The following is a 26,532-nucleotide window of genomic DNA, read 5'->3' as shown; positions in this document are numbered from 1 at the left end:
ATACGTATTTTTGTGGGAAGTATTTTGAGACTGTGTGAATAATCTGTTCATTAACCTACTTTTACCAATAGATTTTAGCATCCATTGAAATTTCTTGCTTGAATTAATAATTTACTCCAATGGATGTCAGTTAATTTCTAATTTGATCATTCCTTCTACATTTGTGTCTTGGCCTTCTATAAGAAAAAGATTTCTTTTTTCCCCTCTCTTTCTTTAAATTGTGTGGACTAATGAATTACTATTGTATTCAATGGAATATAGTTCACCGATATGACTATTTTGATGCTTAAATTTTCCCAGATTTTGCCACTAAAAGAGCCTTTAAGCTGACTTCTTCACCATTATTTTCTGAGAACTTCCTTTCTTTTTGGCTGAAGGTGTTCCTAGCTGATCTTGTACTCTCATTACCTTGCTTCAGCTTTTAGTTAAGGAGACCTGATTTCTATTCGTGGAGAGTGATATTTAGAAACCAAGATCTCATTGCTCCCAAGTTTTTCTAAGTGGTAAAATATATGAAGGTGCGCATACACACACTTTTATATCATTATTTATCTCAATATCTATTATTACATATAAATATTATTACATCTGGCCTGACCCCTGGCTGTCACCTATCTGTTCTCCTACCAGAAAGGAGAGAAGCAAGCAAGCTCATTGCAGGTTATGGAAAGATATTTGCTTTCTTTCTCTTTTGTCAAACAGGAACTGTAAGACCATTAGTTAATGTTGTTGACTCAAACCAGTTCCATTTGTATCAACATTTAAGACTATAATCATGTCAAAACGAATCCACAGGAAGTTATCTTTTTTAACAAAAATCAATATGCAAATCCATATTTATGAAATTGGGAACTTGAAGATTGGTAGTATCTAGGATTTATTGCTGAGTTGCTTTAAATGGCATATATAATAGATAGTAAAGAGTAAAATTTAGGATAAACCAGTGGGTATTGTCACATTCAAATATTGTCTGTTATTAGTTACTGAGCTATCTGTCAACTAAGGGGACTTGAAATGCAATAAAATACTCAGTGTCCAGAGGCATTTTGATGAAGTTAAACTGTAGGGTAGTGGTTAATAGAAGAGTCACCCAGTTTTAAGTATGAGTTAAGTACCTACCAGCTTGTTATGAAGGTCAAAATATTAAACCTTTAGAAGCCTTAATTTATCTATAGCACGTACATTAGAGGTTTCTTAATCCATTTGGGCTGCTATAACAAAAATACCATTGCCTGATTGGATTAAACAATGAACATTTATTTCTCACAGTTCTGGAGGTTGGGAAATTCAAGATCGAGACTCTGGCAGATTTGGTATCTTGTGAAAGCCTGCTTTCTGGCTCATGGGGGACCATCTTCTCACATGGTGAAAGAGACAGAGAGCTCTCTTATTGTCTATTTTTATAAATCACTCCTATGACCTAATCACCCGTCAGAGGCCTCACCTTCAAGTACCATACACTGAGGGTTAGGTCTCAGCATATGAATTTGGATGAGGGGGAGGGGAGCAGACATTTAATCCATAGCAACAGGATTGTTGTGAAGTTTGAGTGATATGCCATAAGTAAAACATTAAGCACATAGTAAGTACACAAAAATGGGAAATAGCTTTTGTGTTCACCATTGGTGAAGTCTAGACTTTTAACTACAGCAGCTCTTACTAATGGACACTAGCGTTGAGGGTCTGGCTTACTAAAACTATAAATTACATGGCATATTTGCAATGCTGTATCAGATAGTTTCATCAGGTATTTGTAGCATGTTGATAATTTTGTAAATGCCCGGTAAGAGCGTGTACACAGGACTGTGTTGAAGGAACATCATAATACTCATTTGTTCTTTTCCAGTAAAGAAGAGGGACATGCAGTATCAGTTTATGTGGGAACAGTGAATAATGCCACTGCAAGAAGTCAAAATGTACCTTTTGATTAGAGAATGCTATTGATTCTGAAGTCTACATAAGTTATTTCATGAATCAATCCCCAAAACTTTTATTTTACTAGAATGCATGCACAAAAATAGAGGTCATGTTGGGAGTCTCCAGATATCTAAACTTCTTTGATTGTGTGTGTAAATGCTAAATCTTTACCAGTTAGCATTGATTATAACTCTAGAGACTGGAGTTAAAATCTGATTCCATATAACGAGGTGGAAGTCCTGGAGAAATGGATGGCTCATGACCTATGTAGAGCAGAGATCTGGCCCTGTTTAGATGTCTACACAAACCAAAGATGACTTCTAAATCCTTTTCATAATTATTTGAAATTTATGTTCTCCATGTTCCTTTCCTCGATTAGTCTATTTTGGTATCTTCGCTAATGTAGGCAACTTGTATAGGGAAAACCGTGGAAAATCCACTAAAGGTCTTAAGGTAAATAAGATTGTCTCTTCAACTAAAAAGATATTAAAGGGTGAATCAGCCAGAAATATGCATTGCGACATTAAAAAATAAAGCAATGGCTTCTAAAACAAGACTGAGGTATCATAAGCTTGAATACGTTTAATAAAAAGTGTCTTGGGCAGGAGAATGGGGACTTAGCTACTGGAATTGAGTACTAGGCTTCAGATATTAGAGAAAGTAGCCTATTTCTCAGCTCCTTTGGAATAGTTTTTTTTTTTTAACTTTAATTAGTTTTAAGTATACAATACATTGGTTAGACATCTATATAGTTCGTAAAATGATCCCCCCAATGCTCCCTCCCTCCACTGACCCTCCACCTAGCCAATGTATTAATGCTAATTGCATTCCCTATGCTGTACTCCTCATCCCCATGACCATCCATTAACTACTAATTAGTACTTCCTTAACACTTTTCTGCATTCTCCCAGTCCCCCAAACTCTCCTCCCCTCTGGCTGTCACAAATTGCCCACGATATTTGTGAGTCTGTCTTTGATTAGTTTGTTCTTTTTATTCCTTAAATTTTGCATGTAAGTGAAATCATACAGTGTTTATCTTTCTCTGTCTTACTTAAATATTTTCTAGGTCCATCAAAGCAATATCTTTTTCCATCCCCTTCCTTTTCATTTGTAGGGGTCTTGTTTACTTATCCTTTCAGCCACTCTACCATCTTTTGGTTGGAGCATTTAATTCTTTTCCATTTAAGGTACTTATTGATAGGAATGTAGTTGTTACCATTTTTTATTCCTGCTTTTAATACATTTTTTTTCCCTTAAAGTCCCACCAACATTTCCTGTAATACTAGCTTAGTGGTGATAAATTCCTTTCATTTGTTTTTGTCTGGGAAGCGCCTTTATCTGTCCTTCAACTCTAAATGATAGCTTTGCTGGATAAATTATTCTTGGTTATAAATCCTGGGTCTTCATCCTGTTGAATATTTTACCAAGTCCTTATGTCCTGCATAATTTCTTTTGAGAAATCAGCTGCCAGTCTTATGGATGTTCCCATATAAGTAATTGTTTCTTTTTCTCTTGCTGTTTTTAATATTCTTTCTTTGTATTTAAACCTTGGCATTTTAATTATGATGTGTCTTGGTGTGGGCCTCTTCGGATCCTTGATTTTTGGAATTCTCTGAGCTTCCTGGGGTTTTATGTCCATTTCCTTCACCAAGTTAGGGAAATTTTCTATCATTATTTCTTCAAACAGCTGTTCAACATCTTGATTTTTTTCTGTTATGCTGATCAGATGAATATTTGGAGCCTTAACAGTGTTCCATATCCTTCTTAAATTATTTTTATAGTCTTGGCATCTTTTTTCTTGCCATTCTGATTGAGTGTCCAGATTGGCTTTCCTGTCCTCTAGATAGGGCATGTGATCCTCTTCTTTATTCAGTTTTATTCCTTTGTTTATTCCACTTAATATACTTCTCATCTCAGATAATATGTTCTCCCTTTCGGATTGGTTCCATTTTATAATTTCCATTTCCATTTTTATCTCTTCGTTGGAATTCTCTACACTTCCAAAAAGTTCATTGAACATCTTTATAACTAGTGTTTTGAACTCTGCATCTGTTAGATTACTTGACTCAATTATATCTGGATCTCTGTTCTGTTCTGTCATATGGTTTCTTCTTCCTTGTGTTTCCATTTTGGCTGCCTTTTTATGTTTGTTTCTATGTACTAAGTAAAGCTCCCGAGTCTCCCGGTCTTATTAGTATGGATTTGTAAAGTAGGTGTCTAGCGGCACAGTCCTGAGAGGGGTTCAGCTGCAGGCCAAATTTAGCTCAAACCTCTATCCCTGTGGAGCTACCTGTTAAGATTCAGCAAGCAATCCACAGGTGCTGTGCTTATAGTTGCCTCAAAAGGCCACACCAGAAACTGAGGCTAGCTGTCTCTACCAGTGTGAGTCTCAGCAAGGAGCACCTGACTCGCTGAGAATACACCTGGATGTGGCTGGGGTGGGGCCCAAGTTGTGGGAGGCGGGGTTTCAGGGAATCTTCTGGGCAGAGCGACCTCTGTTATCCAGTTTGATGACGTCATGGCTATGGCGGCACTGTGTCCAGAGCGCTGGTAGAAGGGAGGGCTCAACAGGGAACAATGGATACCGCAGGCACTTCTGTACCGTGCAAGTCTTGCTTAGGCCTTCACAACAACAATGTCTCCCTGTAAGTCCCCAGTGCCCCCTTCATGCAGCCTAACGGGCACTGGTGCTCAGAGCAAGCAGGTTCATTATTGCTAAAATCTGCTCTTGGACTCGGCCCCTTTAAGAGGCATCTGCCGCTGTCACTGCTGCAGCCTCCACCTCAGCAGCTTGGAACCGGCAGCCCTGCATCATTACCCTCTCTTACCTTCTGCCATTGTAGGATGCTTTCTTGGGTTTCTCCCTAGTTATATAGCTTGTTCATTTAGATCCTAGGTGATTTTCCTTGCTGCTGCTCCTTGCTTCCATCACAACTTTGGTTTGGTCACCGGAGGGATGAACAGAGCCTCTATCATCTACACTATTTATTTTTTTCTCCTGAGGAATAGTTTTTAAGATGTTTGTTTGCAGAAAAGCAAAATCTCAACTCCCAAAATACATTCTCCCAAAATACAATACTCTTACTTCATACAGATTTTCCTAGAGGAAGATACTGTGAATGTTTGTAACTACCACAGCCACAAGCATTCAGATTCCTGTGACAGCTGTGGGTCTTGTTCTAATAAGAACCAGTTGGCCTTGGATTTAGACAGCTATCTCAGAGAACTACTTAATGTGACTCAGCTTCTGTGAGATGTGAATACTGAGCCTGCATAACTATAGGCCAATCCTGGCTCACAGCCAGTTCACCAAGGCTCCATGGCTCTGAGCCTTCTTGGCAAGCAGCCAGTAAGCTTTCCCTGAGGTCTCCAATCTAACTACACACTCTTCATTTAAACTTCTTTAGCAAGTAATAAAATTCCTTAGAAAATGTCAAAAGATTATTTCCCCCTTCATTCTTAGCAGGCTAAGGAACAGGTCAGGAAAGTACAGAGGCCCACAAGAAACAAGCCCAAGTAGAAGAACATAGTAGACTTTCTAGACCAAGTAGAATATAGTGGACATTAGAAGTAAGTGGAGAGGGGCAAGGAAATTCTATAGACAGGCAGCTTTGGAATGTCCCAGTCATAAAGAAATGCTTGCTTACCTTGATAGAAAGCTTTTAATATGCTGATTTCAGTTTATGCTAGAGAATTTTGATAAGTCACTGGTGACAGCATTGCTATTTGTTTATGTCTTCTTGGTTAATTTCAGAGCACATTCAGAAAATGACGGTACTTCTTTATCATCTGCTGACTCCTGTACCAGTCCTACTAAGATGGATTTGTCATATAGTAAGACTGCTAAGCAGTGCCTAGAGGAGATCTCTGGTAAGTGAACTGATTGATGGGTAGGTCAAACCCTAGAATTTTTGTAACCTTTCCATAAGTCTTTATCAAAGCATATCTGTGTTATACTGTTTCTCTTAGGCATAAATGGACTGTGTACATCTCATGCTTCAGAGACTCTTAGATATTTGGCAGTTCTGCTTAGGGTGATCTCTTTGTTGCTCTGTAAAGAATGGTAGTGCTTTCAGAGGCTGAGACTTTAAGTCATTATTGCCCTTGGTCAAGTTGGGTATAATTGAAGAAAACCTAGAGTCTTCTATCGTTAATAAGGCAGCCATTGAATATATTTGGAGATTTAAAAAATATTAAGGATCAGGGGGTCAATGTACATTTTTCATGGTCAATATAACCCTACTCTGTCTTCAATTCTGTACTATCTAGAACATTTCTACATGGCGGCTGCAAATGTATGTTCTAGAAAAAATCTAATTATGGAACTATTTCTTAATAAATAAACCATGTAAGAAAAAAGACATATACATACAATGTAAGAAAAAAAAAAGACATACACCTACCCCAGACAAAATTTTCCAGATATTTAAGTGTATGAACAGTATTCTCTGATGTTTTTCCTAGATTCCAGATAAACCTAGGCATATATGGAAGGCCTTTGGTGTAATTTTATTATATATAGGTCTGTTTTCATGAAGAACAAAGTAAGCTCTTAGCAAAATATATTGCTCCAAAGGGGGAGAGAGAGTGTTGAAGCACGTTTTATCTTGAGAATGCATGGGAATAGAAATATGTCAGTTATTCCAAAAAGTTTCTGGCTTAGCCCTTGTATATTCCAAAGAAAAAAAGGCATTGTTCTGAAGCTCATGAAAATAGCCATATGGCAGATTTTGGGGTTAAGAAATGTTTAACTTCAGAATACTTGAAACGCTTTGGCACATTAGACATCACTACCATACCCACCAGTGGGGATATTGACAATGTGACAGCCAAACATCCCAGGAGTTTATTTTGGAATTAACATCAGTGGTATCAGAGGTTTCAAGCGACGATTAGAGCGGGCCAATGCAGGGTGGGGTAGAAATGGTGATGCCAAACATAGCTATGGGGATGGAATTTGTAGATTTTTAAAAGATACTTGGGAGGAGGTATTAGCTTTGCCATGGTCAGAATGATGATGCCTATCTGCATTGTGACTAGATATTTTTTAAACTTAGTGTGGTATAAGATGCACGTGTTTCATTTATTTATGAATGTCTTCAATTAGTATCAAGGTACCTATAAAATACTAGAGTTCAAGTAAGTAAGGGAAAAATGCATTTAGTACACTTTGAATGCTAATATGCGAATTTCACAAAGGACATTTTTTTTCTGAAATGAATGTATCATTTAGTATCTGATTAGATAAATGATTTATATTTGATTATTTCTACAGTTTTTATTTTGTCTACCATTTGATCATTTTTTTAGATTTCAGGTTAATATTTTCATCTAATGTTCTGTTTTAATACTACTTAAAATGAAACATAAATTAGACTTTAACATAATATAATAATTGAATTGTTATTAGAGATATAATATTTTAGCAATAATTTATATGGAATCATAGATTTGAGTCCATGATTTAGATAGGGACATAATAAAAGAAAGAAAAAAGCAAATATATGCTGAAATGAGGCTTATCTGATTTTGTCATTCCTATCCTTTGTTTAAAATTAGCCTGTAGTGGGGTAGTACAAATTACTCTCAATGAAAACTTGAGATTTTGTGGGAGAAAGATGTTTTTATTTATGGTTAGTATGCTATAAATTGAGTACCATAATGTGAAACTCTGGATGACAGTACACCAGGGACCAGTGATGAGAGGATGACTAGCATACACTGGCCTTTTTTTCAATGATCTTGTCTTTTGATCCCTCCTGAGCTACTTCCTCTCATGGTCTTACCCTAGGTCTAGGCATCCTCAGGATCTGCAACTTCTCTTTTATACACCCCAACTTTGCTGATTTCAACCTCCTGTCTTTTCAGTGTTCTTCCTTTTATTCCCAGACTCCACCAGTGATTCTGCTAGGATTTCCAGTTCATTGATCCCACCACCTTTTACTGACCCTCACCAAACTCTACGTATTATTTCTGCCCTTATTACTCAGCTGGATTTCTGTGGTAACTGATTTGTGATTTTATTTTTGCATATATCCTTAACTCCCTTGTTTCTCTCTCACTTCATTGTACTCATTTGATGAAATCACAGACCTGATTACATTCAACTCTCCACTGGTCCATACCAGCAATGAATCAACCTGGAGAAAAACACATCACGTATTGCTGTGCCTCACTTGACCTTTGTGACTATCAGTCTCAAGTGAATATTTCAAGCTTCCCTGAAATCATTCTCTATTTCTCTGGTCCATTTATTCTTCTTTGTACCTTTTATTTTCTATTCAGTCCTACAATACCACCTCTCCAGTTTTTTCTCTTAACCAATGACCTTGCTCTTGACTTCACTGAAACAATTAAAGCAGAAAGAACAGAAATTTGCAAACCTGCCATGACATCTACTTATCCAAGTGCAGCATTTAAGCCCATTTTCTCTGCCTTTCTCTCCTACCTCTTTAATATCTCCCTCTCCACTAAATCATTCTCTATATCCCATAGGATGCTATCATGTCTCCAATATTAACTTTTTGAAAAAGTTTTCTTGACCCCTTTCATAGCTTTCCTTCTTTCTGATTTATTTTGTTGCTAGTACAGATACTACGTTCTAGCTACTAGAAAACCACAAACCACATTGGCATTTAAATGTGACCCTACCTTAGACTCGCCCAGAGAATATTCCTTCAAAGATAATATGAGATATGGGAAGAGAAGTGTTCTAGGAATTAGAAAACTTAATTCTGGCACTACTATCATTTAGCTGTTTGAATTGTTCTTTGCTCCCTGTTTTTGCAAAAATGACTATCATGGTGCTTAATAAACTCACAGGATTATTGTGAGATATGGTTTCATTCTTTCATCTGTCTTTTCAGTAATCATCATCTGGTACTTTATATATGCCAGATATGCTAAGTATTGGGAAAACAAACATGACTAAGTCATGAGTACTGTGGAAAAATAAGAGAAAAGTAAACTTTAAAACTATAAATAGGAGCATTTTCTCAATCTGTTGAGATTTTGCTTCCAGCAATTGTCACTTTGGCTCAAATAAACTCTTAAAAATTAAAACAATAATAATAAAAATAAAGCTACAAATAATTGAGTTACTAAACATATGAACACCTCACTTAGCTGTAAAGAGTTATACAGTGTTTAAAAGACGGTCACACACATATATTGTGGAATTCTAAATGGCAAATAAATCAGTGAATATTTCTTTAAGAAACGATTTCAATTAAAATAATTTGGAAAAATTCTACTTACCTTACTATGTTCATTTGTTTCTTATCATAAAACTAGAAACTTTTCCTAAATTCATTGGGATCTTGGTAGCACACAGGTTTTCTATAACCCAAAGTTTCAATGCAATTGCTATTGTTGAACTCTTATTGTTAATGGTTAGTGCGGGGAGTAATTCTTTCTGACTCCCCAAGTGAGATAGCCTTCATGATATAGAACTCTGATGAAGTGAGTATTGACAGGATAAGATCCAGGTTTTGTGAATTTTTGAGGCCTATAAAACTTGGGAGAGTCTAAAAATAAAACAAGAAGAAAAATATAAATATAAAATTATTCACAGTGTTTAGGGAAGGGACTGAAACGAGTGAGGAGTTCTGAATCTTAAGCACCGTTGGCTTCATTATGAGTGCCCCTTGGACTCCTGTGCAGTTTTGCTCAGTCAGCATCTGTTGCTAATCTACTAATCACAGCACCTTGATTTACCTTTTGTGTGTGTGTGTGGGGGGGGAGGGATAATCATAGCTCCATCATTCTCTGAAATTGACCCAAACAGATCAATTCAGAACAACCCATTTCTTTGACCACAGTGACTCTTTCAGGAACAGACATGTGACTCAACTCAGTTCACTCTAAACCAATGAGAATCAATCTCAGAACTTTTCCTGGAACTTAAAAAAGAGACAGGTTGTTGTTGCTGTTGTTTATTTTTTATTTATTTATTTTTTCACTAGACCTGAAGCTAATCAAAAGAAAGCTTGGAGCTGCCGGCAGTTACTTTTACCCTCAAATGAAACACGCATAGAGGAAACAGAACCTAAAGCAGGAGACAATGAGCGAAAAGTCATTGTAGAAAATGTCTGAGCCCCTGAATGAACCATGTCAGAAACTACCCCTCCCACCTTCCCTTCAATTTTCTGTCATGGTACCCAGGGAAAATCTTTTTTTGTGTGCTTAAACAAATGTGAAAAGCACACCTATTACATAACCTGCAGGAGGCATGACATGTTGACAATTTGCTGTCCTGTTAAGGAGCAAACTTGAATGGCTCACCTTGCTTGCAAAGCATTTTTGTTAGAAGGATTCACTGAATTTGCTGGAAAGCTTTGCTGGTTACCTTTTCATCTCTGCAGTAACTCAAATGAAGTTATAAAAACATCACCTTTGTGATGAAATGCTAGTGAAAGTTAAAAATGTACTTAAATTATGGTGCAAGTAAGCATCAGAAACGAGTGACAGTCAATAAGATGACCTGTTAGAGAAAACTCAAGACTTTCACAATTAGGAGACCTTATATCTCTGCAAAGTCCTTATGTGTATGTCATTCAAGTTTTTTATTGTCATGTTCTTAGGGAGGAAACCTAGCAATATTTACCTGACCTGAAGATGGTAGGTCCATTAATTATTACGCACAGGTAGAATTTATTATGTAATTTATGGCAATGAGTGAGTGAGCTTCTTGCTTCTAGCCTACCATATTTATGCCATGACCTCAATATTACAAGTCTGGCTGAATTGACAATTCAGTTTTTACAGCTTTGGCTTAAGTTCAATTCTCATATTCATTGACAGAAAGAATTTGGCCTCAGAGACCATCCTTTTCATCAAGTGCCAAGAGATCCTGCCAAATGTAAAGTGAGCTTTATTTTTTATTCCACTGGAATCATTCAAGAATGTTTTTAGATTTTTTTTTCTATGTAGGTTCATACTTGCCCTTTTTTGTATAAGACTATCTACCAACATGTATGACATTTGTTTAATGCACTTTTTAACCTTTATCTAGAATTTATATTCAACCGCAAAACATTAATAGATGCCAGATTGACTCAGTATCAGCAAAGCTGGCTTGTCATTTGTAAAAGAGTAATAAAATAATTGGATGAATTCAGAAAGTCATTTTAGAAGTGAGAATTTAAACAGGGATAAGCTAATGGTTACTGTTTTTTTTTTTTAACTTATCAGACTATGTATTGAATAATGAGAAATGTCTAGAATTTAAGACTCTTGTAAATGATCACTCAAGTTGCCTTTTTCTTAAATGTTTATAATAATTAAGATCAAGCTTGGGAAATATTATAGTAAAAATCTGTACACAGAAGACAGCAAAACATAACAAATTTGAAAAAATTCTTATGGAGATATCCATAATATTTGTAGAAATATATATTTTAAGAAACTAGTGTTATAAAACTAGTTCAAAGCATACAGAAAAGCACATATTTCTCTGAGTATTAGTAGTGACAAAAATGAAAGATCGAGGTTGAGTAATTTAAATCAGTTTAGATCTTTTACTTAAATAGCCACTTTATAATTATATTTGCTAAAGAGCTTAAAAACATTCCTTTTCAGAACAGCATAGTAGCTATACTTTGTTTCAGGTCTTTCTTAGCAAAATTAGAGTGATTCATATTTTTAGTACTGATTGGGCTTATTTGTCTCCTATATATTGAGGCTTCCTCCCCTACCTTGTGTAACATACACTTGTATGTGTGAATACAAAGAAATATAAATACATGTATGAATATATGAATGTACACCCAAAGCAAGCAGAGATCTCTGCTTCAAGAGAAGCAATAAGTTGGCTCTTCGTGATTGTTCGGAGTAAATCTATTGACCGATGTAGTTTTAAGGGGAAAGACAAAGAACCAAGCAAGAATATCCTTTTGATGCTTTCATTGTTAGGATTTTTCTTCAGAATAACCAGGCCTTCCTCACCAGCTCCATTGGACTTAGCCCACCCCTTACCGAGTTCGCCCCTATGGAAAGATTGTATATTTCCTGCCCAATTGAGTCAAGATGGACTATTCGATTTGATCTGATCAGTGAAATGTGAGTGGAAATATGATATGGGCCATTCTTGAGCAGAAGCTTTAAGAGCCACTGCTTGGCTCTCTCATCTCTTCCCCTTGTCATGAGATCAACATGTCTCAGATTAGAGATGCTCTTTCAGCCTGGGTCTTAGTATAAAGGGTGCCTGGACCAGAGCTGCAGCCAACACAGAATGGACATTAATGTGCATCTTTGTGTCTGTAAACTACTGAAATTTGTAAGTTGTTTGTAAATGCAAAATAATTAATCTAAGCCAGAATTTCTTAACTTTGGCACTAGTGACATTGTAGTCTGCATAATTCATTTTGTGGGGGGTGTCCTGTCATTGTAGGATGTTTTACAGCATCATTGGCCTCTACTATTAGATGTCAGAAGTATCACAACCCCCAAATGTGATATTTAAAAATATCTTCTGATATTGATTAAGGTTTGGAAGGGGAGGCAGACAGTTAAAAAATCACTCCCAGTTTCAGCCTAATAGTTCTCAGAATGGGGTCACAGAGCCAGTACTGTTTGTATCACCTGGGAGTATGTCCGAAATGCAAAGTCTCAATGAATGAATAGCAGTGGGACCAGAGTCCAGCAAGCTGTATTGTAATAACCCCTCCAAGAGGTTCTGAACATTAAAGTTTGAGAACCATTGGCCTAAGCCGAATGGTACACAAGTACCATTATATAAGGAGAGGGCATAATATTGCTTTCAGTTATAGATGCATAAAGTTTACTTTTTCAGTTTTTAAAGCATGAGGATTCCCTGGTTGTGCATCTGTAAGACTTTAGAGTACACTACAATATACTAGTGTAATACCTGTCAAACAAATTGAAGTTTTATAACTTCAGCAAATTTACTGTGGTCTCATAGCTTGGCAATTCACTGGGTCACAGTAAGTTAAAATGAAGACAAAAGAATGTTCTGATTAAGAATCTAAAGGGGCATGACATTTTGATGTTTAAAAAAAAGTTTTCAAAATTATGTTTTTAGAAGGATAATTGTCCATTTTTATGATTTGACACTTCTGTCCTAATTTTATTTAATCACATTTTACATAAACACTATTTTTAAAAGAGCAAGAATTGAGAATCAGTATTCCCAATTCACAAGTTTGTTTAACTACAAAATTTTATCACAAATACTTGCTATTCTATCTAATTCCTTTTATATAAAAAGTATCTCAGTGTGATGGACCTGGAGCCTGGGCCTAAGGAATAATTAACTTTGCAAAGTAGGTTGTTATCATATGTAAAGGTATAGGCAACGTATATTGTAATGCTAATTTATGTAATTAAGAAATTGGGCATTTCCCCTAGTTGATTTTTCTGAGGTGAGATATCAAGAATTAATTTAATCATATTAACTCAGAGAATGATAGGGATTCATTATCAATTACAGTGACATGTGAATATTTCTATATGTTTCTCCACTTTCTTCCTTTTAATAAGGAATTTTTATGGACAGAAAAACCTTAAAAGGTTTTCTTTAAATACTTTTTCCTTAGCTTCCAGTACATACAGTCTCTACTATACCTGATAGATGTTTTAAAAGTTTTCATAAGATCAGAATTTCATGGTGTTGGTGTAATGTACAAACAGTACAAGATAAATGCAAGATATTTATATCGTTAATTTTTTGTTTTTAATCAAAATATTAAAAACAAAGAACTGGTTATGCTGCAGTAGGTTTATGGAAAGACTAGGAAAAAATGCTCAGCATTAAAAGATGGGCATTTTATGTTGTTTGTCACATCATTATGTTCTACATAGTTGACCATAAACTTTGAATTATATGCTTTGGGTGAAAATATTGGGGAAAATTCGTGTGTCTGTGTGTGTGTGGCATTTTTTTTTACAGAAAGAAATCATGATTGTTATTGTCACATTAGGATTTTTCTAAATAGCTCAGAATAAAAAGCCCTTGAATTTGTTCTTTAAAAGACGAGGTGAAGCATTATTTGTCATTTAAAGCATTATCTGTCTGCCAATGGAGAGTGTCATGCTTCATGTTTTAGATCTTTTACACTCTTGAATTTGATCTCTGCTTTTACAGCACAAATCCCAACATTCAGAAGGCAGATCTGCCTGCTTCAGCTGCCTGGAGCTACAGAGAATTAGTCTGTCATTCTCAGTGTAGGGAAGTGTGTATTGTGCATGTGAGTGGTGTGTGTGTGTGTGTGTGTGTGTGTGTGTGTGTGTGTGTGTGTGTCCATATTTGAGACGGGGTGGCCAACAGTGATTTAAAGGTGCACTGGGTTAATAGTGCAGAATCTCATTCAGCCTTGGCTTTGAAACCTGTGGCATTCTAGGCTGGACAGCCGCTTCCGTGCCTCTGTTTTAATTTAGCAGTATGTTTGCTGCCATGGCAGCCAGCAGCATCCACTGCAGCAGCAAGGAAGAGCCATAGATCTGAGAATGCAGGTGGAATACTAAAATGCGAGACACTGGTGCTGGGCTGGGCTTCGGCGCTTGATCTCTGTTTTTACGGGGCTCCGATGCAGAAGCTATACATGCTGCTCTGTGTCAGCTCATCTAGAGTCAAGGGCCGGTGAGAGGAAGACGGAAAAAAAAAGAGAGAGAGAGAGAGAGAGAGAGACGTCGCTGGTGCTTCACTACCTCGCGTTTGGGAAGACAGAAGCGATAGAGGAAAATGTGGACCCATCACCCTGCTGAGACATGCGATTGGAGGAAGATGGGAAAACGTAGTTGGATTCCTGCGCTACTTTTCAGCTGGAGCAGCGGCTTTGGTGAACTCTTTTCTGCTTCAGATATGTTCAAGAAATGTGTTTGTAAGTATTGCTGATTAGGGGAATGAGGCTGCAAGCTAAACCGTGGTCAGCTAATTAATTGTACTGCAGCTCTAGAATCTTATGTGAATGTTTGAGCCTGCGTGTGTTAATTAAAATCAAAAGGGCCAGTAGCCATCTCAGCTCAAAAAAGACAATATGAAGTCCAACTGAAAAAGAAGAAACCACTCGAGGAGCCATGCAGCGGCCGGCAGCACTCTCTGTGTTTCCGAGCAAAGAAGTAAGGAGAAAGGGAGCTCGCCTTCAGAAACAGAAGTCTCTGACCAATCTTCCCCTTACTAGTGAGGGGGAAAGGAGACCCACTGTGCGCATTTCCAACTGGTTTGGAAATGCTGCGAAGGCCAGCCAGAGGGAATCCCAATATGCAGAGAGGTGCTCTCTGTCCAGGTTCCTCTCACGGTCGGTGCAGTCTCTGTACCACACCAGCAGCTCAGGGGTCTGGAGCCTCCTGCCTGCCAGCCAGTCAGGCAGTGAGGACTTAGAAGACTGGTCTTCTAGAAAAGCCTTAGAAGGTGAGAGTGATGAAGAGAGCAGATCTGAAGATGAAAACGTATCCTCCAGACCAAGCAGCATCAGCAGGAGCTGGGCGGAAGAGGAGGGAGAAAGCTGCCTGCGGGAAGGCACAGCTCATCTGGATGAGGAAGTGATCCTTACAATGCTGGGCGACCTGGAACAGGCACTTTACACTGACTTATTGGGTAAGTTGGGCTTGCTCTTAAAATGAGGATGGCATTTTAAAGAGCTGCACCTTCACATTAGCCAAATATCTTCCATTCTTTTAATTGATTTTTCAAAACTGCAGTGACTCAAAAAATTTTTTATAATTCTTTGTTTCTTTAAATTATTTTCTATGCAAAGCTGAGCTATGAGATAACCAGTTGTGAAGTCTATTTGGAGAAAGTAAATAGCAGCAATCTGCCCTAGGTGCTATTGGCCTGGTGTCCAGTACATTCTAGACATCCATAAGTACGTGTTAATATTTTAAAACTTGAAACATATTTTTTACTTAGTAATTAATGGGGCCTTTTAATTCAACTTTGCTCAGGTAACCTCACCAAGGCAGGTAATGAAGAACGAAGGGCCTCATAAGTAAATTTTCCCAATAGGTCAAGTTTCCTTTGATGCCTCAGTGGTACCTGAATAAATGGCCCTTGTTTTTAACCTAAGTAACAAGCACCATGAATTCTAGTAACATTTTTGTAAATGCAGAGGTCTCTCCTGACAGCTTTACTCAGGTACATTTTTGTTTGTTTGTTTTCTGTTTTTGTTTTTTGGTGCTTGGCGCAAAAAAAAAAAAAAAAAAAAAAAAGCTCCTGAGTGTGTACATTTCAACTACTTAAACAACTATGTAGATAGCTATGAACTGTTTTTATACTTACAAACTAGGACTTTTTGATGACATGTCTCAGTAGTAACTGCTGATATAATCTTTAATTAACTAGATATGAAGATGGCAGAAATAATTCTTCAGTTTTGTAATTAAACTTTAGCTCTCAGTTTTGCTACCTGCCTAAATATCTAAACTGTATACATTTTAATTTTTATATATAAATTCAGTAAATTATATCACTGAAGTATATTTATGTCATACAGTCTCTTATTCAAAAATTCACAAGTGTTAAACTATTGACCACATCATATTTTATGTCAATGTGTATTTCCACAAATGACTTCATATAGGACTTCTTAACTTTGAAAGAATTAAACTTGTTCAGTGATCTCTTTGTTCCTGATTCATACACCTGATGCTAAACATAGGGTATTTTTAGTCTCTATATAGACTCTACTGTTACAAGATGTTTTATAAGGTTTTCTGGAATCTTAGTAAGCTAGCTTTAGAAGAAGAAAACTTAGAAAGACGCCAGAGGCAAATATTACTCATTTTTAATGTTAGTTTGGCTTTAAAAGGGTAATGCTTCCACAGTTGTGGAAAGAGTGCTTTCTGAATCTGAATACACCAGGTGCGCGGATGCCGAAGATTTACTTATTCACCATTGTGTGTGATTTCTGTGATTAACTGCTTCTTGTAAAAGGCCTGTATGCAGTACAAAGGCAAGAGAGGGAGTCTCAATCCTTAAGACTCTTTTTCTTTGATTCCCTGGAATTGTAAAATCAAATAATATTCATCTTTTGCCTTTAAAATGATAGCATTTATCTTGTTCTAAGTACCTCTTATGGAATATTTTCAAAGATATGAACAGAGTGCCTCTCCTGACAGTATTTATTGGTTCCTCTGTTAAAGTATAGCATGCTGTGGGTGGATGTCTATATGGTATATGCTTTTTTGTGCATAAATAACTTGAAGCATTACTATCACAGGTAATCTCTCAATAGAAGCCTGTATATTCCATGGTTTTTAAACTGAGCATCTGCTTATTGTGTTTATAGGATTATTCTCTTTAAGCCATTTTTCCCCCATTTATGCCAGTATTCAAAAATTCATGTGAGAAAGTAAGAAGAGTCTATTTAAATAGCTCTCATAGGAATAATCATATCAGGATAATGAAGCACTCTAATGCAATTCCCTAAATAATGATCCATGTTAAGTTAGTGAGTATGTCTTAGCCCACAGCACTCAGGAATTTCAAAATTCCTGCCACATGCCTGAGTAGGTTCTGCTTCTGGCTCAAAATGGCCTCTTCCAAGTTACTTTTTAGGCAGGGTTCCTTGAGTTCCACTTTTTACTCTACAATAGCCTAAAAATCAGACAGACTAGGATCTGTGCCATAACTATATAGGAGAATATTTAAAAGGTAACTGTAAAACTGTTAGCCATGCTTTGCTATTTCTCCCACAAATATCTGGCTTAACCAGATGATTTCCATCCAAATCAATGTTAGAGTCATCCACAAAATTAGGGTTATTTCTCAAAATAAATCAGGGAGCTGTCCTCTGAATAATCACATGTGTAATGTGGATGGTGTAGAGGACATAATTCTCTCTGAGTTAGGTTCATTCATATATAATTTGATTCCTATTAAAGGACGACAGTGCTGGCAATGTTAATTACAATGTATGTAATTAAAGCCTAAAAAATAAGAGCAGGACCATACAGATTAATAGTCCATCCGCCACAAAGGAAAAATGCAAAAACACCAAATTGAGCCTGTTATTCTGTGTTCTACTCATAAAGGAGACCTTACAAGCAATGAGAAAGCAGTTTGCACCAATGTTAAAAACTCAAAATGAATTGCAGAATATACTATTCTGGGAAATATGCATAAGGCCTTACTATGATGTATTATGATAATAAAATAATTATGTATTATAATACAGTTGGCTTAATAGTTGAGGAACAATATTTGGCTTTGAAGTTATGAAAGTGAGAGGGGGTACAACATTTTTGTAACTGAATTTCTCATGTGTAATTTTCTGCTAACCTTTGTAACTAAATATTTATTTTATTTGTGCTTTTACAATTGCCCTTTTTAATTACAATCCCCTCCCCATCCCCAATCATCTAGCCATTATTTGGTTACAAATTTACAGGATATTTCAGACTTGTGCAATCCCTCATTAGGGGGGTTGCACATGCACATAATTGTATCTTGCCTTTTGTGGGTCATTGGAACTATTTACTACAATAAATTTTATTTTGATTATTATCTTTCATGACATGAGTGAGGCTGAAGTTATGTTTTGCTCATAAGTGCTGGGAGGAAAAATTTCATTTGTCATCTTGTAATGAGTGGTGCAGTGTCATGGGTGGATATCATCATGAGAAAAACCAAAGGAGGGAGGGAGGTTATGGCTCTGAAAATATGAGAGAAGCTTTGCAAGAAACAATGGATTTGATTAAAACGCCTGTTGGACTGGAAGAAGAAAATTTAAAAGGAGATGAGGATGTCAAAAAAAAATATTTAGTAAAATGGAATATGTGAAAATACAACATTTTTAAAGTTTATACAGAAAAAGGTATTAGAAATAATTCAGAGATCAATATTATTAATATTATACCAGTTGGCAAGTGATTGACATGCAGCTTGATTACAATGTAAAAGTTCTCCCAGAGGGAGGGGGTTCAGGGATAGAGGATATGTAATGGTGTGTCTGTGTAAGGTCAAGGACTTGCATTCCTTCCTCCCTCCACAAAAAAAAGATCATCTCAAGTTTCCTCATTTAAGACTTCTCATAACTTCCCATCACTTAGAATCTAATGCTTCTATACTATACGAAATCTTATATACTGAATATTGACTTCAATGTATCTCCAATTTTGTCTCATTCTCCATTATTTCTTTTGTACACTTTGAGTCAAATCTTACTGACCTGTGCCTTTCCTTTGACTGCAATGATATTCTTTTTCTGCCTTTTAAGATTTTCCTTACAAAACTTCCCTTTTTCGTTAGGGTTCATCAGATTATTTGGAAGTACAGTGTGTTATGTTTATGAAGAGAAAGATGGAAAGAATTTCTAGGGAGAATATGGTTAGAATCTTGAGTGTTATTAACAGTTCTGAGTTTTAAAAGAATGTTAAGATTAGAGATTGCATGATGAGTTAGTGTAGGAAAAGTTTACATCATGTGCATGAGGACACAGCATGAGTTTCACTATTTTTTCAAAATATATTTACTTTTTGAAAGTTTTCAGTACTTTCTAGGTTTGAAATAATCATGCTATTATTAAGCATATTTTAATCATTTAAATAAAAGAATCAAATTAAGGAAGAGATTTATAGATTGGCAGCAGGATTATGGTTGTCTTGGCAACCATTCAGGATGAGGAATAATGAACAGTAATGTTTGGCTGAAGAAGAAAATAGAGGAATTATTACCAGTTACTGTTTCCAGTGTTTGAGTAGCTGCCATGGTAAAGATAGTATGAAGTTGTTCAGTTGGTTTCAGAGCTACTGGGTGGAAGTTAAAGAAATGTTTGCACAATTAGATCTGTCTAATATTAGAAAGAGAGATCTCTTAATTGAGAGGAAGAAACCTTTCTAATCTTGGAGGTTTCAGACAGAGGCACATGGCCAGCTCCCAAGTAAGGTATAGATGAGTTAACTAATTGGCTGAGAGGTGAAGCAAGACAACTTCTTACATCCCCATCAACTCTGAGGTTGTATTATAAATGTTGAATGATGTATTTGTGGTGTATTTCTTAAAAGCATGAGTACTAGGGAAAAATTAACAGATTGAATGTCTACCTATATTCTTAAATAGTTTAGAGATAGGCATCTTGATTTTCTATAGGACAGTTTTCATATTGGAACTTAATATATGCTATTATCTACCTTCACTATTCCTTTTCTTTCCATTTCCTTCCCTTTCTTCCCTTTACCTTGCCTACCCTTAATCCATCCATGCCAATTCTTTCTTTCCTTTTTTCTTCTTATTAAAATTTCTCATCACTGGACATCTTCTTGAACCTAAATTAAATGGAATAAAAAACTATTTCATCTACTCTCTTGCCTGTTATTATTATTATCTGTCCAGACACATCAGTTTCAAATGGTCACTGGCTTGGTAAGTATTACATGGCCATAAACCAAATGGTTTAATGGCACCTCTGTTCCCAAATGATAGGTGGTGTTTATATAAGGCCAGCATTTATCACACTGGCAGAGCTGTTTGTTTCATGCCTATTAAACATATTCTAAGTTTAGGTGCCTAGGACATTACTGGAACTTTGTTGTCACATGTGGATGTTTTGGTTTCCTGTAAAAAGTGAAGATATAATTAAAAATACAACCACCCAATGTTGTGAGTTTTGTTCTATGAGTCTAATAAAATAAAAGATGTGAAAAGATATTGCTCCTGTAAAAAAGGCAAGTTTATCTCAACTATTCTGAGTATGCTTAGAAGCAGGTAATTATAGAAATAATTAGGATCCAAATAATTTCAGATTTGTCAATTAAGCTCAAAAACATGGAGTAGTATACATACAGTGTATTTTCAAATGATCCTCTCATTTTACAGTGATTAGGTCATAGACCTACAAATTATTATTATCTTATCACCACCTCAAGTTACTTGTAACATTGTATTTCTTTCTATTCACATTTCATCTGTAGAAATAAAAATTATAATTTCCAGATGATAATAGTCATTGAGAATTTCCTATCATTTTACTTTTAAAAAAAGAATTTGTATTACTTATATGTATATAATTATTCCCAGGACTATAAATGATAAGAGTAACAAATATATTATCGTTACTTTTCTAGGTGAAGACCCTGAAACGAGAAGAATGAGAACAGTTAAAAACATCGCAGATTTGAGGCAGAATTTAGAAGAGACTATGTCCAGTCTTCGTGGGACGCAGATAAGCCACAGGTTTTTCTCAATTCTGCATATTTTGGGACCAGTAAAGAAAAAAATTACAATAAGCACTTAACCTTTTATAATGATAAAGAAGGATTTTTATTTAATGTTCCCTGTTTTCTCACTTAAATTTTACATGACATAACTGGTTACTTCTCAGCACATACCCAAGGACTTTTTTTCTCTAGTCTACATTTTCTTCTGTATAATTTCCCATTCGAACTGAATTAGCTACTATACCACCATCACTACTAAATGGATTTTCATGGTTGCCCTAAAGAGCAGTTACTGAAGTTGCAGTTGAAAGCGGTACCAGTCGGTTCATCTCGGGATGAGTGGTAGAGAGATTTTCAAACATAATTATAGTTATAAGAGTAACAAACTTCCAGAAAAGTTCTGGGAAGACTACAGTGGGGTAAATTAAATATTTATTGAGACTGTGAAACAATATTTTGTTTCATCTAAAATGTAATGATGGCCTTTATTTTGAAAACAAAAAAGCAAAGCAAAACAAAACAAAACAAAAAAACAAAAAGAAAAGAAAACAAAACAAAATCTTGCTAATGAGTGTCCCACACTTTGACATGTTTAGAAATCTCGTTATGAATGTATAATTTACCGTTCATGAAAATGACATTTCTCTGAGAAATGACTCTCAATCTCAGCCTTCCCTGTCTTCATGCATTCTTGGTCTGTGGCCCCAAGTGAACCAGATTATAGTTACTTCTCCATTTTATTTGACAGCACCCTGGAGACAACATTTGACAGCACTGTGACAACGGAAGTAAATGGAAGGACCATACCCAACTTGACAAGCCGACCCACTCCCATGACCTGGAGGTTGGGCCAGGCATGTCCTCGACTTCAGGCTGGAGATGCTCCCTCCCTGGGTGCTGGCTACGCTCGCAGCGGTACCAGTCGGTTCATCCACACAGACCCCTCAAGGTTCATGTACACAACGCCTCTCCGTCGAGCTGCCGTCTCTAGGCTGGGAAACATGTCACAAATTGACATGAGTGAGAAAGCAAGCAGTGACCTAGACGTGTCTTCTGAAGTTGATGTTGGTGGATATATGAGTGATGGTGATATCCTTGGGAAAAGTCTCAGGACTGATGACATTAACAGTGGGTAAGTGGCCTTGGGCCCTGGTCTCTAACAGAATTGTGTAAAGAGGAGTGCTCTACTCAGATGCATTAGTTATAAAGAGGGCATATAGGTTAGTTCACAAAGTCATTAGACAATGTGAGAAATCTAAGGTATTTAGGGTATTTTAGATCCTCTCTTCTGCTCATTCATGAAAAAGTACAGTATCTCAGATTTCTATAAAACCTTTTCATTATAAGCCATTAAATTTCTCTATTGTTAGTTCAGAGAAACACATGTGCCCTGTGTTTTTCAGAGTGGTTTTCTCATGCTTCTTAAATAACATATTTTATAGTGAAGGACGTGGGAAGGAGACAAGAGGAATTTTGCTGAGGTGCCATTTTTGTTTTTGTTTTTCTCTTGTCAAAGCTGTCTTTAACTGCTTTGAGAAACAAGTATTTTATAGCATTTTGAAATTCTACATCTCCATTCTAACTTGAGGGAAAATTGTTTTAGAGTTGAAATTTTCTATCTATTTATTTTTCGTGATGATATAAGATTTATATTTTATCTTAGTCCTTGTTCTCCATTTCTTATTACCTTCTAAAAAACATTGTGATTAGAAAACTTTTTAAGTGTATTTGAAATTTGGAATATTTTGTTCAATCTGGGGATGAGCCCTAGTGGAGACAAAAGGATATTTCTATCAAAACTACTTTTATTAATTGTAATTGCTCTTTTCAATACTTCCTGCTAACTACTATCCTCTTATTAAGTGCTTTAAAGATGTTGATTCATTTAACCTTTCACTACCAGCCCTTATGAAGTGAGTATTTGTATACTTGTTTTTTAGATAAGGAAACTGATTGTAACTGGTCTCAATTGTATACGGAAAGGCTAGACTTGCATTAGAGCTCACGTACATCTGACTTCAAAACCCAGGCTCTGTAATGCAAGGAAAAGCTTCCTAATTAACCTTATCTATATTTTGCACTTGAGTCTGCATTTCAAGCTGCTCTTTGTCCTTATACATCTGAGAGGACTAGTGTCAGAAATCATTCTTCTACATGACTAACCTTTCCTGACTTTACTCATGAAAAGCTTGTTTGAAGGGTGACAAGACCTTAAAAGTACAAAAGAGCTTTTGATCAGATTTATAGCTCTGCTCTGATATCCTGATATCCAGCAGTCCATTCCAGGGTAGCCACCTTATCTGAATTTCGAAGGATTTAAAATCAAGGGGGCAGATTATGGTCAATTAGGGAAGAAAGAAATTGAGTAGCTGCTAGAGTCAGTGCCTAATTTAAATCCCTTTATACCATTTGCTATCTATGGCCTCCTTGGGAGCTTAATTTATCCCATTTTTTTTTCTTTCTGTCATCTGTAATAAGAATAATGTTGCAGAATCTCCACAAAATTATTTGGAATGAGGGAAATAACCCACAATATTATACATAACAAAAAACCTGTGCTCAATAAGTTTGTCATCATCCTCATAAGTATGCATAATATCATTAATAATTGAATGAATTTGTGATTGTTATTGTCATAATCATTATGAGTATTTAATACCTCCTGGGAGAGAATACCCAGTTCAGGGATGGCAACACAAGAATATGTAAGGCATGAACTTTTTCTCCTCTGTTTCTCCCCTCTTTCTTCTTCATTCTTTCCTCTCTTCCTCCAATATTCTCCTTTCTTTTCTTTCTCTATCTCTTTAAATGTGAACATATATGTTATTTATTTTTATATTCACTACTAGATGAAGATTTAGTAATATACATAACTATACACATATATTTATACACATATTTATATACATATACATATGCACATGTAGATACACACTTACATATGCTGGCAATCTCATTATTTGTGGTAGTTATGTTCTATAAAGTCACCACAAACACTGAATTAGTGAGTACTAAAGCATTATTCCCAAGGGATATACAGACTAGATTTCTGTGAGCCTTTGGTCATAACATTTCATCAATGAATTAATATATAATCTTTTTTATGTGTATTTTAATTTAAAGACACCTTATTTATTATTTGACATATATTTCTTGATTCGTTAATGTTGAACTCATGCTTAACAACAGTGTAATTCATGCCTGAATGAAGCTTATCTAACACGTGTATTTTTCCCTAAGACATATCACAGTCTTCTTGCACTTAGGAACACAAGACAGCACTCCAGCACTACAATTGGGGCCATTTTTAAATAGCAAAATCTCCAACAGGAAGCACAAAAATGTGAAAAAGTTAGCTCTAAATAGACTGTGAAAAGGACACTTATTTACAGTAAGAGAGCTGAAACAATAAGGCAGAATATCACCTTATTTGACCTCAGCTGGGAATGTCCACATGGGCAACTCACATTTTTTACTGCTCTGAGTATGTCCATGAATGACCACAGAAGTGCTGCAAGTATTGATTTTAAGCCTACAAATTTTATCGAATAGATAAATTCACAATTATGGAATTCATGAAACTTGAGGATTAATTGTATTTACTTACACACACATAACATGCTTATCTGGAGAGAAAAAAGCATTTCTTGGGAGCAGTTTAACTCAGAAATCAAGGGACACCCACGATGCAATGTATAAGTTCAAAAGGTTCATACAGATAAAATTTTAGCTTAGAGTTCAGAATTAAGAAGAAGGCACTAAACCTTGGCATGAAATAGAAAGAAGGAAAGGAAATATTTTAGTACTCTTCCCTTATTTAAATAGCTATAGAGGAGGGAAATATATTAAGAGAAGAATTTATAAGAAAGGTATGTTTTGTAGAAGATATATCATTCATCAAACTTGACTAATATATAATTTTCAAAGCAGAGGGACAATTGGATTGGATGACATTCAAGGATCTTTCCCTTAACTTAAGATTCAGGGAATCTTAAATATTTAAAGATAAGATTTGAGAGATATAGACTGTGTGACAGGCCTCAGTAACATTAAGCTTAGAGGTTTAAACTGCATACTATAAGCAATGTAAAGCACTCTTTCTTAGAAAAGATTATCTAATAGTCACAGAACATCACATGAGGATAATGATGGTTTCTGAAAGACCATTTTAGGGAAAATCTACAAAACGGATTGAAGAAAGAAGCTTTGGGGTTAGATTTCGGACACTATTGCAAGAATTTGGATCCAAGGTCTTAAGGTCAGAAATATGGGAGTAACATAGATAGGGATGAAAAAAGGGGAGAAAATGATATGGGAAGTACCATAAAGTTAAAATTTACAGAAACAATGATAGGCTATCCATGAGAGTAAAAGAGAAGCAGAGAATTCAGACAGGATACCCATTTTGTAAGTGAAGGAGATAAAAAATGGTGCCGTAAGAGAAAATTGGTGCAAAGAGAGCTGATTTTTAAAAAAAAAAAATTGGTGAGAAGGCAGAGAAAGAAGATGAGGAGTTTAAAATGCTGAGATGGAGACAGTGGGGTAAAGCAAAAGTAGTGCCCAGGGTAGAAATATAAGACAGGGTATGATCTCATTTAGGAGACAGTAGAAGTTATTTCCTCATGGGAGACATAAGGATTCCTGGGAAAAGAATATAAAGAGAAGAGGGATCATGAGCTTATGTTTGTAACTATGTATTTATTCAAAAAATATTTCTTGAGCTCATCCTGTGTCAAGCAACATTCTAGGCACCGTATGTGAATAATATAGACACAGTGCCTGCCCACTTGTAACTCACATACTAGTGTTTTTATATTTTTATAGGTGCTTATTTTTTCAATAAATGAATAGTAATATATACACATATGTATTGAAGTGTTTGTATATAAATTCTTAGGTAAGTAGTTTTTTAAGGCAATTTTTTAGAACAACTGATTTCTGTATATAGTAATATATATTACAGAAGCATTTTGTATTTTCCAGGATTCTATCTGTATTAGTTAATACTACTGTAACAGAGAAATTTCAGTAACAACACAAAGAAGCTCATCTCTCTTTTGCATAAAACCCTCACCAGTGTTTCTGACTTTCAGTTGGGAAATGAGCACCATATTTGAGACTAAGAAGGATGTTTTTATCCAACTAGGTTTTCTATATCACCTTGGGCACCAATATTCAATAAGCAGATGGCAAAGAGAGGAAGAACCATGGTGTAAGAATATTTTGCATGGACCAGGCCTAGAAGTGGTACATATTACTCTACCCAGAACAGCTGTGTGCTCAGATCTACCTGTAAAAGAGGCCGTGAAATACAGCTCAGCTGTGTGTGTAAGAGGATGAGGCAATTGTTTTGATGAGAGCAGGCTAGTCTCTGCTAAATTCACTAATGAGAAGAAAGTATGTTGTTATATCCACTGTCCTTTCTACTTATTTCATGCCTTGGTGGAAACCCAATTCAGACTTCTGCTCTCCATTTGTGTTCCTTATCAGTCTTTCAAATGA

At 35.9% G+C, this 26,532-nt stretch overlaps 1 protein-coding gene across 7 annotated transcripts in view; it reads left to right on the top strand.

Annotated features, from left to right (window-relative positions):
- NAV3 (neuron navigator 3) overlaps positions 1-26,532 on the top strand; it is a 718,003-nt gene that overhangs the window by 560,975 nt on the left and 130,496 nt on the right. For all 7 annotated transcript variants that reach the window (XM_036236231.1, XM_036236227.1, XM_036236233.1 and 4 more), the window contains 3 exons: positions 5,672-5,787; positions 20,938-21,046; positions 21,779-22,162. In XM_036236231.1, coding sequence (XP_036092124.1) covers positions 5,672-5,787; positions 20,938-21,046; positions 21,779-22,162 — 609 coding nt within the window. The remainder of the gene's footprint in view (positions 1-5,671; positions 5,788-20,937; positions 21,047-21,778; positions 22,163-26,532) is intronic.

This window comes from Rousettus aegyptiacus, unplaced genomic scaffold, assembly GCF_014176215.1.
Source record: "Rousettus aegyptiacus isolate mRouAeg1 unplaced genomic scaffold, mRouAeg1.p scaffold_m13_p_2, whole genome shotgun sequence".
NCBI lineage: Eukaryota > Metazoa > Chordata > Mammalia > Chiroptera > Pteropodidae > Rousettus > Rousettus aegyptiacus.
This window is presented reverse-complemented; position numbering and strand designations above follow the sequence as displayed.